This window comes from Ixodes scapularis, unplaced genomic scaffold (assembly GCF_016920785.2).
Source record: "Ixodes scapularis isolate PalLabHiFi unplaced genomic scaffold, ASM1692078v2 PGA_scaffold4__175_contigs__length_147842914, whole genome shotgun sequence".
Taxonomy (NCBI): Eukaryota; Metazoa; Arthropoda; class Arachnida; order Ixodida; family Ixodidae; genus Ixodes; species Ixodes scapularis.
Window position 1 is genome coordinate 140393734 of NW_024609879.1, and position 14394 is coordinate 140408127.

At 50.0% G+C, this 14394-nt stretch overlaps 2 protein-coding genes across 2 annotated transcripts in view; both read right to left on the minus strand.

Moving 5' to 3' along the window:
* The window catches only part of LOC115330927 (histone-lysine N-methyltransferase PRDM9-like), a 204673-nt gene that overhangs the window by 155541 nt on the left and 34738 nt on the right, over positions 1 to 14394 (minus strand). Inside the window, exons 3-4 of the mRNA XM_042293724.1 lie at positions 12531 to 12586; positions 8118 to 8229 (exon numbers count right to left, since the gene is read on the minus strand). Coding sequence (XP_042149658.1) covers positions 8118 to 8229; positions 12531 to 12586 — 168 coding nt within the window. The remainder of the gene's footprint in view (positions 1 to 8117; positions 8230 to 12530; positions 12587 to 14394) is intronic.
* On the minus strand, positions 3688 to 5618 carry LOC120842616 (zinc finger protein 239-like). Its single transcript, XM_040213768.2, has 2 exons — positions 5425 to 5618; positions 3688 to 4376 (listed from the first exon to the last, which is right to left on the minus strand). Exons 1-2 carry the CDS (start codon positions 5609 to 5611, stop codon positions 3727 to 3729), a joined length of 837 nt encoding a protein of 278 aa, XP_040069702.1. The 5' UTR covers positions 5612 to 5618; the 3' UTR covers positions 3688 to 3726.

A 14394-nucleotide genomic window follows, 5' to 3' on the forward strand; every position in this document is an offset into this window, starting at 1 on the left:
AAAAGTCCACTTCGCGTTTTCTTCGACCTCACACCGTTTCAAAGATTTTGAGATCGCTGAAAGGGTTCTCAAAGAACTTCAAACTGGAAAGCGAAGCGTCGTCTGCTGACAGAGATAGGCGGCACACGGAGGCAAACAGTCGATTGCGAGACGCAGGCGAACACGACACTTCGGGCCGGGACGGAGGCCCGAGAGAAACTCGAGTTGCAGGACGACTCAATCTTTGAGGTCACTGCACAGGCGCGGATCGCGCGGGAACTTCAAATTCCGCGTTTGGAAAAGTTTGCTTGCTTCACAAATACTGCGTACACTAGTTTCGAATTCTGAGGATAATGTCCACGTATCGTTGTCAATCGTTTCAGATAATAAGATAATATTAATAATATAATTTTGACCTGTCCGTGCCCCTTTGATACCTCCGGCGAAATCAAGTGCGATTGTTCAGATTTTGATGGGCTAGTTTTGAGGCTGGCTTCACGCCGGTTAAGTCACATCAGAAGTTAAACATTTAGACGTTTTACTTAGTACCACGGTTTTTCTACGACCTATTGATTTGTTCACCATCGAAGTTTTTCCTTCACCATTTGGATAGAAAGACTGGAGGGGCAGCGAGGGCCTTCTTCCATCTTCCCGTGGACACGCCGTGCGCTTTCTTCTCTGCGCCGCTCGCGGATGGCGGGCTTCGGGTTCATTGTGTGGCGACAATGATACCCCGGATTCCCTGTTTGTGGCTCCTAGCCATGGAAGGTGTGAGACGGCCCTGGCAAGGCATTCTTAGGCAACTCACTGTACAGTGCGTCAAAGACTTTGATAGTACAAAGCGCGTAGCCTTTATCCTTAACGTCGTGTTTTGTATCAGTGCTACACAATTTATGTTATAATGAAGCTAGCATGTTTAGAGAAACGACTTTTGGTTGGCAACTCTGTCGCTGCCGATGTGACGTACTGCAAAGAAAGATTTCTTTAAGATAGAAGTTTTCTATTTAAATATTCCTACGTAGAAACTGAACCCGAGTTAAATACTCTCTAGAAAAAATAGTGTGACCTTCAAAAGGACCTTGCTGTCTGTTTACAATGTCACCTGACCAATGTAACTGCACTCTTACCTTCGTTCGCCCTAAAGGAAGGCCTGTGTTTCCTTCGCCAGGTCGTTTCCAGGCAGTTTTTGAGATGAAGAAATGCTATAAAATGAAGAGCTACGCTTGCGATGAACTACGCACTGAGGACGCGTATCTCTCCAGCAAGATCGAGCTCCACAGAACGGGTTCCTTGGTGCACACTTTGCGTCGTCCACGGGAGGTCCGGATCGGCTGACGAACTTCGCCGTGGGAAAATGGGCGGTACTTGCGTCGGAGGCCAAGTTGCTTCTCTTGACAACGCCTACCAACTCTGTAGGCGTGGGTTACTTTTATATAAACGATTGAATACTTTCGCAACGAATAAAGGTACATAAGCGAAACAGAGCTGTAAAGATTACTCTTTAGTGGGAGGGGGGAAGGAAGTGCTCGGATGTCAGCTCGGGAGTTGGCTGGCTCGTTGGATTTAACTCCGATTACGGGGGCATTGTACCCCGGAGTCCCTTGGCAGGGTTCGATTACAAAGCGTGAGCTCTGGAGCTCCAGCACAAACTAAAACCCGTTTATTCGTTCGTGATACGTTTCCCACTTTCAGCGTTCCCCTTAATTGGCCCATCCCCTTTTGGTGGACCGGCGATTCCCCGACGCGTCACGAGACGGGCGTTTCCCAGTGGCCGAGAAGCCGCAACCAATCGCCCCACTTTCCCACCGTGGGGGAATTGCTGAAGTTTCCCGCCTGAGACCCCACGACCTGCGCATGGCCAGTGATGAAATCGGAATTTGACCTTTTGTAGAAGGGTTCTGTAGCAGGGAAAATGTTTGTTTGAAGCAGCCACTGACGCTTTTGGAGCAGATGCCAACATCTGTTAGCACATCACTCGAGACTAAAAAATTGATTGAATCTCTTAATGAGTTCATTTATGATAGTAATCATGGGTTCCTCTTTGACACTCGAGCATGTTACTGATTACTGTTTCTAGAAAAATAATATATAGAGCATTAAAGGAGCACATTCTTAAATAAGGCTCTAGTCAGAGGTTTCATTTACAGTGGGTATTCAAAAATGGTTGAAAAGTGTATCGTAGCGTAGTGGAATGAATCCTCTCTCCCCTCTTCATTTTACACTCGGTAGTTTGTTTAGCCTGTAGATATATTTTTTTAATGCCAGCAAGAACCAGCATATCCGCTAACACGTCTACCAATAAAGATGCGTCCCGTAAGTTTAATTAACGTACCAAACTCAAGCATATAATAATATAGATTACAAAAGCAGCCAACCAACAATACTATAAAGGACTACACTTGCGCTTTAAAGTCGACAAAGTTTTTTTAGCGGCGTAGGAACCAGAGTCACGTCGAAGTTCGCCGCTCTCTCGTTAGACAGCTGCACGGAAACTATCGTGACTACCGTATTTATTCAAATATATATAAGCTCGTGTTCCCTTCTCTCTTTATCTGTTTTTTTTTTAAATTGGAGATGAACTTACAATGAGGACAAAGAAGTTCGCCCCGGAATCATCCTGACCATAATGTGCCTGCTTATCGAGCTAAGCCAGGCGCTCCCCCGTGTCACCCGCTGTTCCTAGCACTCCGGTGCAAAGCGGTGAAGCTCCACGCGGTCACGCAAGTGAGAGCCGCAAGTACCCACGCTATAATCAAGCGACCTTAGCAGGAGTACAAGACCCTGGTTCCGTTTCATGTTGAATGCAAAAGATTTCTCGGGGACTCTTAGTTCCTGACATCGACGACATCGTCTGAGACTTTAGTCGATGGCGGCGATCAACCAGCCATCACATCAATCGGCAAGAGCGCTTGATGCCCAGCATCAACGCCTCTGCCCGGTTGATTGGCAGCCTCGAAGCGCGACATCCTGGCATTCGTCATCTTCTTGTACGTGTTCTTTCATCGGCTAGACCAATCAATGTCGCGTGACTTGTGCTCATGCGTGTCTGTGGTTATATGTGTTCGAGTCTTCGGATTTATTCTGATCTAAGACGGAACAAACTATACTGTGAGTAGAGACGCTGTGAAGTTCCTATTTGTACAATATTTCTTTCCTTCTACTTCTCTGAATATTGCGGTCGACCAATATATATATATATACATATTTGCTTTAAGCCTGTCTCGGGGCAGGTTTGGCGCAATTCTTAACAAAAATGGCATTTTGGCGCAAGATGCATCAGACCACTTCATGCAGCAATCTTCCGCGGATGACGCAGCATTTCCATCACTGCACTTGCCCATCCAACCACCGAACTCTCCGATAGGTCTCCCTGTCAGAAATGAACGTTCCGGCTCTCTCGGGTGAATGCCCGCGTTTTGAACCTCGCGTCGGCAAAGTATACGCCCGTCTCTCGAAGTCGCCCACCACCGCGGGAACTGTTCGCCAACGCTTTCGTGTATACCAGCCAAGTCCCTCTCGTGCTAACGGCCCACTGGAGAGCCTTCGTCGACCTTTACACCAACGGTTGGGCAAAGTGGCCCTTTTAGACGACACGCTCGTGGGGAACAGTAAGCCGATGCCAATTCTATGTACAATGTATTTATTAAAAAGCAAAAGAAGAACTCGCCGGTGTCACCCTTGTCTTCGGGTTCCCCCAGTGTCGTTAGGACCCGGTGCCCCTCCCCCCTCCCCCATCACGGAGTCCATCTACCGCTCTTGGTCGTCGGAGGAGTGCTGCTTCCTCATGTGGCTTCTGAGTTCACCTGGGGTAAGGAACCCTTTGCCGCAGTCCCCGCACTTGTGGGGATACTCTTTTGAGTGCACCCGAATCACGTGCCTCTTCACGCTACTTAAATCAGAGGTCCTGTAGGAACACAGGTGGCAGGCATAGGGCTTCTCGCCGGAGTGGGTTCGCCTGTGCTTTGCGAGGTCACCTCTCTTAACGAATCCTCTCGCACACTCTGGGCAGACGTGGGGCCGCTCTCCGCTGTGCGTGCTTTCGTGCATCCTCAGGTGTCCCAGCCGGGCGAACTTCTGCCCGCACTCGGCGCACTCGTGAGGCCGCTCGCCCGTGTGCACATTCTGGTGCGTGGTCAAGTGGCCCTGCTGCGTGAAAGCCTTGCCGCAGGTGCCGCACACGAAGGGCCTCTCTCCCGTGTGGGTGCGCTCATGCTTGACTAGGTCTGGTTTCTTATCGCTGGAGTAGGGACAGTGACCGCATCGGTGCCTGCCCTCTCTCCTCCCGTGCATCCTCTTCCGGTGTCCCTGGAGGTGCTCGAGGGAAGCGAAGACGCTGTCGCAGTCCCCGCACGCGAAGGTCTCCACTGGCCCCTCGAGGGACGGTGCCTCTTCTTGGTCTGCACATGGACGAGCAAGACAAGGGGGGCAGAAAGTTAAGGGGAGACACTACCGTAAAATCCCGAGATACCCCTCCCCGAAAGGTGACCCTCCCCCCATTTTCGGATGAATTTGTTATTTTCTTTTAAAGGGGGGGTTCAACGATTTTAAGATTAAAAAAAATATGCATCTCGTAATTTTTACGTTGTTTATCATGTCCTGGAGGTCACAGAAAACACCTCCTTCATTAAAAAATGTCGCGATTCCGCTGCATGAACACAAAGCAAAAGTCAAGCTTTTCCCCCCACCTGCAGCAACGAGTGGCAGCCGAAGGAACTACAGCGAAAAGATGACATGACCTCACTCGGCTCTAAGCTGCAGCATAACGCCCGCTAATCTTAGCAGAGAGAGAGAGAGAGGAAGCGTCCTCCGAGAGAGCACAGGGGCACCAGAAATGCCAATACTTATCTTTTTTTTTTTTCTTTTTTTTTTTTTTACACAGCAATTAGGGCACGCTGTCGAAATCGGTTTTCTGTTCTCTACTTTAGGATTGTCAGAGGGCAACTTGCACAAGTGTTTGACCGAAGTCCGGAAATCGCTGCACCCCCCCTCCCCTTTAAAACACCGAAAGATAGCCCACGCTTAATAATCGTAGCTTTCGGATCAATGATGCCCTTGGCGTAAATGCGCCCGGTTAGCTAGGGCAGGACATAAAAGCGAACATTTCTGACTGGGAAGTACAGTCATCTCTGTTTCATTGCCCCCTCGCCGGGATAACATGTCTGATAGACACATTATCTAAAAATAGCATTTGTGTTTTCAACTTTTATGGACTGCACACCGACAGGTAGACCACTCCTCATTTTCATACAATTTTTTATCTATTCTAGGTGGACTATATCTCAGGAGAGTACCGTACCTTCAAATCCCAATTAAAAAAAAAAAAAAACTTTTTTTTATTTTTATGCATTGTGATTCCACAACAAATAGTGCACTCCTGACAATTTTTATTGCAATGACAAACTTCGAAACTCAGCGTATCCTTGCCATCCGATGTCCCCTACTCACGCTTCTTCTGGGCTCCGTCCTTGCCATCGACGAGTCCTAGCTCGGCGCCAAACTCGTCCCCGTACCAGACGAGCAGCTCGGTCCCCGGCGCTATCTTGGCCTTTGTCTGGTAGTACACGCCTCCCCTGTGCTGGAAGGCCATGAGGTTCTGGCTCTTCTCGCTGGGGGCGCAGTTGACGTAGCGCATCCAGTTGGACTCCGACAGGGGCCGGGCGTCCACCAGGTAGCCGCCCCGACCACGCACCTGGATCCGGGCAAGTGCACGCGGTGACGCATCAGTTTTACACCCGCCTCAATCATTTCAAGGAGGTTGTTTTGGCAACTAAATCAGATTATCACTGCCTATATCGACGTCTTTACTTAGGCATACATTTCTTGAACTTCGAGTTCTTATGCCATGAGTGAAGTATTGAGGAGAACAAAAAAACATGCTTGAAACTTCCATAGTTCCGGATGCGCTCATCTGCGAATGGGTATCTCTGAATTGTCGACTTTTTGTGCTATCTGAGCGAGTGCAACCTGAGAGGGATGACTGCTGCTTGTACATTGTTGCTAGTAAAAAAGTATATTTGGGACACCGCACCGCCAGAGCACAAAGTATTAGCGTGTTTCCTACCGCTCTAAACTTGTTCCTGTAACACCCTTAGGATGTTATCCTTGAGACCAGCTACACCCGTAAGGGAGTATGGTATTCTATAGTGTGTACCCCGACAATTCTATCCTCCCTTTCAGGTTCAGAACCTTGGAGTTCACGCATGCTCACGCAGCCCACAGGGAGCACTGCACCTTCCAGGTGTATCCGTTGCCCCCGCCGGAGCCGGTGAAGCACACGCCTTCGTAGGGCCCGTAGCACAGCCTGGCCGGGAGGGGCCTGAGGGTGAAGACCCCCTTCCCGGCCCCCTTGATGCAGGACCGGGCCAGCGTCAGACCCTCGGGCAGGGTCTTGTTCGCGCGCTGGGGGTCCCCCGGGGGAACCTGAATTAATCGGAGGGGATGGATATGACGTTACAAGTAATATGTAAAGAGTGTTTACGTACTGCAAGGACTTTGTCAGCCAGGATGACAAAAACGAACGTGTATTTGTTTGCACTATTACTTATTTTCGAACGGTGCGATAAAACTTCGGTTTCAGTCATGTTTTTGTTAATCTAACATAAAATATATACTAAAAACAAAATCTGTAAGCATTTCTGCTGTGATTCCAGACCCGTGATCTGTATAGGACACTCGAGAATGGGATACTTTCTGACACATCCAGCTAAGCTAAAAATATAGACATGCAGGCGGGAATACCACTTTTAGTATGGTTAATTTCATGACGCTGGCTGAATATTTTGGTAGCAGATATTTAGACTTTTTTATGGTTTCCATCGAGGGTTTTCTGGATATCCTTTAAGTTAATTTCTAATATAGACACGCTCCATTCTTGAAGTGTATTGTCTCCGATGTACAGTCTGGATAATGACTTAATAGTAGCACACTAGATTTCGCAGATTCTTATCATTGGATGTCCAGTCTGGTGCTGGAGCAATCGAAGCCCGCGTGTATACTTTCCCGGGTAGCACGCGGAATTCGAGGGAGGTTACACACGGACACAGGTAACGCCCGGACCCGAAAGCGAAAACTCGATCACGCCACGAAGTCCCTCTTGTCCCAACACAGATGGCTTGCTCCGTCTCTTCGCCTCTTCCCCGCAATCCTGCCATTTCAAAAGCTCACAATGCCTCCTCGGCGCGCGCCAGACACCGAGGAAGTCGTGTAAATATCTCACCGGTGTGTCCTTGACGAACTCGAGCGGTCCGTGGACGGGACAGTCGCCGTGCCGGTCTTCGCCGCACTCCAAGCAGTCTGCACAACGGACAACAGTGAGCAACACACTTCTGTAGCCCCATTATAATTAATTAAGCTTTCGAAGTTAGCATGGAGTGTCACTGAGGGAAGGGAGCACGAGATCTTGTCCGTGTATCTCGAACTTCTGGACACTCACAGAAGAACTCGTCCTCCGAGGGAACTTCGCACTCGGCGTAGTTGACGGACTTGCGGCTACGCTTCGGGTATCGCGTCTGGCTCGAGGTGCCCTCTCCGGGATCTGCGCACGTCACCGGACGAAGAAAAGTCACGTCCTACCAAATGAACCGTTCATCCGATGCCCTGATTGCTTAGGTCCAGCGGCGTTACTAGGGTCAGCGGCACACAGGGCGGTCTGCCACCCCCTTAAATTCCTGAATTCCGATATGACGCGTGCCCGAAACAAGCTTGTACATCGAACAATATTTCATGCACGCCGCAGAAGCTATGGATTCTGGGTTTATATGCCCACCCCTGCCCGTTTTGATCTGGATGAGCATCGGTCTTGCGTGCACGGTCGTGTATCACTAAGGCCCGATGTACGCGTCAAAGATCCCGACCGAGCAGTGCTATCGAACTCGGTAAATTTGTCACCTACAGCGGACATACCAGTCGCACCATTGGGGGTAACTAACTTTACGCTGCCTAAAAATACACACAGCGCTATTCCCTGACGTTCAGCTTGAGGGCCCTTGTCAGTATGGTTTCGCCAAGCTTCGTAATGGTACTAACTTAACATCCAGGGAAATTGACACTTCCCATCATTAACCAAGATGCGATGACAATAACGGTGACGATATTCATAGTGAATACTCCCGCGTCAAGCACTAAACGGGTCCCCGTACCGTATTCCTCCTCCTGCTTCTCCTGCGCAGCGAAGAGTGGCTTCACGCCGGACCTCGAAGCCACACGCGAACTTCCTCGCTGCAGGGGCGTCGCTGCTCCCGCCACGGCGCTCTGAAAGGGCGGAGCACGTGACGTCGGACATGACGTCGACTGACGTCATAGTCGTGGATTTTGCTCCATCAGTCGCGGCTGTGCACTGTACGTATGACCGATCAGTAAATGCATGCAGCGAAGCGATATTGGATGCTTTACCACGCCCTGTTACTTCAGCATTTAGAAGTATGAGGTTGAAAAGTGTAGCCTCACTGTTTTTGTGAAAACGTTTTTAGATTGGAGATTGGATAATTGAAACTTAAGCAGGTGTACAGGCCAGCTGGTGAAATACTGACACGGTAACCCATGAGCGGGGGAAAACCGGGACGGACAACACAAAGCTGGAGCTTTGTTTTGTCCGTCCTGTTTTTTCCTCCGGTCCTGACCGTGGTCGTGAGTTAATTGTTGAAATAAAAGCTTTGTCTAGGAGGCGCAACAGCCGCCGCTCGGTTAAAAGGTTTCAGCCACAGTGAAGATGTTCTTTCTTGGAGATTGCGCCGGGACCCGACGACGGAGGCAGCTGATGGTCGCTGACGGAATAGTAAAGCAGACAGGACTCCGCGGATGTGGGGAAAAAAAAAACACGTCTATTTACAAGCCAAGCTAATTTTCGAATGTCACAAAAAGGTTACCGCACGTGCTGTCCTTGTCTTCTTCTCCTCTCAAAAGCCCCTTCCCCAGCTCGCACGAGCGTCGCCAGTTCACCCACACACAGGGGCGCACGTGCAAACGCCAACACGCAATGGAAAGAAAAAGAAGCTCGGTCCTGTTCCCGCGTCCACCCACGGTGATGGCGGGGCCGATTCTCACACCTCCCGACTAAGTATATTTTTTAGACCCGAAATGTCAAAAATAATATATATAACATCTAAACTCAAACGCGAACGCATATCAGTCACACCTTGCACAGAGTTTGTGACTCGACCCGCAAGAATCCAAACTATAAGAGAAATTTCCCCCAATATGCAAATCATATGCTAGTAAAGTGATTCTTACTGTGCCCGCCAAGGCTCCAAAGCAGCGACGAATCTCGCGCCGAGACTAGCGCAGCATCTAGCCTCCTAGCCTAGGCCTCTTTGCCGACAGGTTATTCAAGCCACCCAGATTTCGGCGGGGCTTGAATCGGACGGTGTGTAGCTGTTTCCGGAATTTCTCCGCGCAAGAGCGACGACAGTTTATACTCTGTCTTGATTTAGGAATCAGGAAAGGGCCTCGCAGGTGGTCGCCGTTGTCGACGCCTTCTGCACTCCCAGCTCTCTCATACGTGGCCGGCTGGCAGGTGGTCGAGTCTTCATCGGCGTCCTTAGCTATAATCTGGGACATCTTCATCTCGAAGACGGTGTCCTCGTCACTGTCCCCGCTTTCCCTGACACCTTCACCGGCCGGCGGTGACGTCAGCCACCCTAACAAGATGTCCGACTTCTTGACGACACCCACTTCCTTGCCGTGGTCGTCATCAGCTTGCCAGAACGTCTGCCAACAAAGCAAAATATCCGGTTCTTTTTCGTCGTCCACGTTCACGTTCTCGTCATGGTCATCCTGCCGCCCAGGCGATAAGTTCGGTCCTTCGTCGTCCACGTTCTCGCCGTCGTCGTCCTCGGCTTGCCGGAACGCCTGCCGCCCAGACGATAAGTTCGGTCCTTCGTCGCCGTCCACGTTTTCGCCGTCGTCATCTTTGACTTGCCGGCATTTCCGCCTCCCAGAAGATACCCTCGGTTCTTCTTTGTAACCGGCGCCCACGTTCTCAACGTCGTCGTTATTGGCTTGTAGGAACTTGTGCAACCCAGGTAAGATGTCGGGACCGGCCAAGACGTTGTCGAAGTTCACACATGGGTCGTCCTCAGATCGCCGGGACGCCTGCCGCCCAGGCCAAGTGCACGGCCTTTCGTCGTCGACGTTCACCTGCTCGTCGTGGTCATCCTCGGCTCGCTGTGACGTCCTCCAGGCACGCGAGACGTTCAGCTCATTTCTGTCGTCAACGTCCGCCTGCACAGACACGCAGCAGCGATTGTTCTTCGACGACCGTTTCGTGTCGTCGGCTTGTAACAGAATATGAGGCACCTCGCGGACCGATGGGTCCCACCTCTTCTGATCTTGGTTGTCCAAGTTGGTACCGTCGGTCTTGCCCACCTCGGTCGTCACCTTGTCGGGCTCACGACTGGAATCTTCCTCCACGGTGACATTCTTGGCGTCTACTCTTTTCTTGTGAAACAGAAGTTCTTCTGGTGTCTTCGTCCGGGGACATTCGCGGGAATAGTGCCCCAATTCCTTGCATTTAAAACACTTCACCCGATAATTTTCCGGTACGATGCCCTGCCTTGGGCTCTCGCGTTTTTCCTTGAGAGAAGTGGTGGTTTCAATAAAGGGCCTCCAGACCTCAGCTCGAGACAGTCCGAGCTCTAACAAGACCCGTTCTTTGACCGCACCATACCCACTTCTTTCACCCATGTTCAGCCTATTCACTAGTGCACGCATGCTCTCCGTGAAATAAGGTCGCACAAGATATCCTCTGAGCCGCTCAGGGACTTCATATCTCTCGAAGACGTTTTCTACGCCATCAAACCAGCTCGGCACTAATATGTCGGACGACGGCATGGGAGTCAGCACTCCCTTCATTAATCTCGAAAAGCGAAAAACTTCATCTCGGAGGTTGAACTCCATGCCGCCTCCACTGGCTCGCCTTCGGTTTTCTGAGCGTAGATGTTCTAGCTCTAGCTCGAGACGTAACAGCCGTTCTTTCTCCCTTATAAGTTCTATCTCCTTTTCAATTGAGCTGTATGATCGGACTCCTCCGTTCCCATCCCCTTGTGTCTGCGAGTTTGCCACTAATCCACTCAAAGGTGACAATTCACCTGGCCCGTCAACATCCCTATTCTGACCCCTATTCTGCTCTGGCGTTAGAACCGGCATCCGCCGCTCTGCGCTGTCTGTATCCATGGCGGGCACACGTCAAAGAATCACCTTACCGTAAGGTCAACGACTGCCGCTGGATGACAGACGCAGCCCGCTGCTCAGAATAGTCAGGCACGAAATGGTGTCCGAGCTGTAGACTCAAGCGTTCCTCGCTGGAGTGGGACGGCATCCGGCCAGAGGTAGCTCTGCCACCACGAAGTAGCTCGGTGGTCCAATCTTCAAGGAGCTCGGTGGTCCAGTCTTCTCTGTAGAAGGCTCCACCAGTGCCGCGTCAAGTCGCTGTCCGCCGATTCCGTTGTGAAGATCACGCCGCCGGGGTCCGCTGACGCAATCCTGTCGACTGCGCCAGTGAAGATGTTCTTTCTTGGAGATTGCGCCGGGACCCGACGACGGAGGCAGCTGATGGTCGCTGACGGAATAGTAAAGCAGACAGGACTCCGCGGATGTGGGGAAAAAAAAAAACACGTCTATTTACAAGCCAAGCTAATTTTCGAATGTCACAAAAAGGTTACCGCACGTGCTGTCCTTGTCTTCTTCTCCTCTCAAAAGCCCCTTCCCCAGCTCGCACGAGCGTCGCCAGTTCACCCACACACAGGGGCGCACGTGCAAACGCCAACACGCAATGGAAAGAAAAAGAAGCTCGGTCCTGTTCCCGCGTCCACCCACGGTGATGGCGGGGCCGATTCTCAGTGAAGATGTTCTTTCCTGGAGATTGCGCCGGGACCCGACGGCGGAGGCAGCTGATGGTCGCTGACGAAATAGTAAAGCAGACAGGACTCCGCGGATAGGAGGGAAAAAAAAAACACGCCTATTCACAAGCCAAGCTAATTTTCGAATGTCGCCGCAGAAGGTTACAGCACGTGCTGTCCTTGTCTTCTTCTCTTCTCAAAGCCTCCCCTGCCCCCGCTCGCACGAGCGTCGCCAGTTCACCCACACACAGGGGCGCACGTGCAAACGCCAACACGCAATGGAAAGAAAAAGAAGCTCGGTCCTGTTCCCGCGTCCACCCACGGTGATGGCGGGGCCGATTCTCACACCTCCCGACTAAGTATATTTTTTAGACCCAAAACGTCAAAAATAATATATAACAACTAAACTCAAAGGCATACACATATCAGACACATCTTACACAGAGTTTGTGACTTTTCCTCCGGTCCTGACCGTGGTCGTGAGTTAATTGTTGAAATAAAAGCTTTGTCTAGGAGGCGCAACAGCCGCCGCTCGGTTAAAAGGTTTCAGCCACAATCGTCCACCCATTCACCCAACTGACTGATGCAGAGAAGGTGTGCCAAATCGGGCACAAAACTACGTGACACGGAGCCGCTTCGGCCGAACGCTAAGGCAGCACTTCCGTCCGATACACCTGCCCTGCGTTGCCCTCCATTCGGTGACGTCATGATACCAACCTTGGGGGGCCTGTTCTCTTTCCCGGATGATCCTGCGGCGGCAGTGGTCGAGGCCTCTGTAAGACAAATCGAAAAAAATTGCGACTGATTATGCGGATAACCCTGAAATCTTCGGCGTTTACAAAAGAAAGCCAAGATACGTGAAACTTGTCTAAAAAATGAAAAAAAAAAAAAAGTGTTTCGGTTCTTTTTTTTTTTCGTATTTTTTTTACTTATTGAGTGTTCATCCGCGTATCTAATTTACAAGTTATAAGTATAGGGTTCCGTGTTATTATATATAGTCCTATATAATTATTATATAGGTCTTAGGACTGTATAATTATTATATTGTCCTGAGGGCAAATAAAAGAGATCGATTGTATTTCAAAGGAATCTTGGTAGGAGGGAGCACAGAATTATCAAACTCCGAATCTCGGAGAATTAGGAATATAGCGAGCATAAATTTCGAAAAACCACGATTTTTTGGCGAAAAATAAACCCCGAGAACACAATTTGAAATTTACTAAGAATAAACTTCCAAAACATGGAACCCCTGTGGAGCCTTCGAAGCGACGAGCATGGTGAAGTTATTTTTCGTATAGGTGCTTGAAATGTCGTACATCCACCAAAAAAAATTATGGGCGCCTTTTTTTTTTTTTTTTTCTTCGAATACAGCCATTTTTGTGTGTTTTTTGACCCGGTCTCGACTTCACCATCTGCCTGACATTTCCCGTTTTTCGAACTTACGCTTCGTCCCTGCCGATCCAGGTCTTGAAGATGGCTTGGGCTTGAAGACCTTTCCAGCGGCAGTCTCGAACGAAGCGATTTACAGCGCGTGTCCCTGGTTTTGAGAGTGTACGTCAGTGTTGCCCGACTGCGCTGAGCTGTGGAGTTTCTCGTCAGTAGGCTGTGGCAGCCTGCGTTGGCGCAATTCCGGACGCTGGTGGAGGCTGAATTGCCGCGTTTTCTTTTTTATCTTGTGTTCTGTGGCGAGCATAACTTATTGATGTCTTTAAGAAAGCAGTGCTCTATTTTTGGGAACAAAAACAAAGAAATGAAAGCTGTTTTGGCGAGTCCGTGCGCGACAGAACAAATGCAACTGGAATGTTTGTTTCATTTTATGTTCATTGTTTTACGCACCGCGTAAACTCAGCCGTGTCAATCTATAAACGTCAAAATATTTGACCACACAGGATATCCGTACTGCATGGATATTCCCCGCCCACAACATAAAATTCAATGAGTCTCATCAATCGAACAAAAAATATATTGTACGTACCCCTCGGTGCTGCGTTATCCGAACAGGATTTGAGAAAGGTCTCAAATAACACACCATGTCCATCACGACGATCGGACGGAATCCGGTGTGTTTTGGGGAACATGTAGAAGAGAGCTCCTTTTTTGCACAGCTTCATAGCAAATGAACGAACGTGCTTATTATGTCGCCACACCCCGGACCCGACCCTATCAGCTATTTTTTGCGAAGACCCGGAACACAGCCTGGAAGGCTTTTTGGAGATTATCTCGACGGAAATAATCCTCCAAGCACGTCGAACTGCCTGCGTCGCGGGCTGCTTGGCGTTCGCTCTCTTCGTTCGTTTCCTGCGAAGGCCGAGCGGGCTACGAGCCCTGGTATTCCCTGGTTCTCACAGTGGAAGATAACATACAAAGGGTAAGCATCCTAAACAGGCGAACAAAATAAAAACTTCCAGGAAAAGCCGGCGAACTCCGAATGCAAAATGCAGGTGGGGAGTCACGCTGACCGGGTTTCCACAGCTCAGGCGGGTGCCAGAAATTTCTGGCTGATAGGGGTCGCTCGATTCGCAAAATGGCGGCGGCCAGAGCGCTCTTTTTGGAGAGGTCTATTCAAGTTCATCCCACTGCC

Bases quoted from the DNA above. Each gene is read 5' to 3' on its own strand.
- LOC120842616 (XM_040213768.2), bottom strand. From the start codon at position 5,611: ATGCGCTACGTCAACTGCGCCCCCAGCGAGAAGAGCCAGAACCTCATG. The intron at 4,377-5,424 runs GTGAGTAGGGGA...GTCCATGTGCAG, and splicing joins GGACGGAGCCCAGAAGAAGC to ACCAAGAAGAGGCACCGTCC.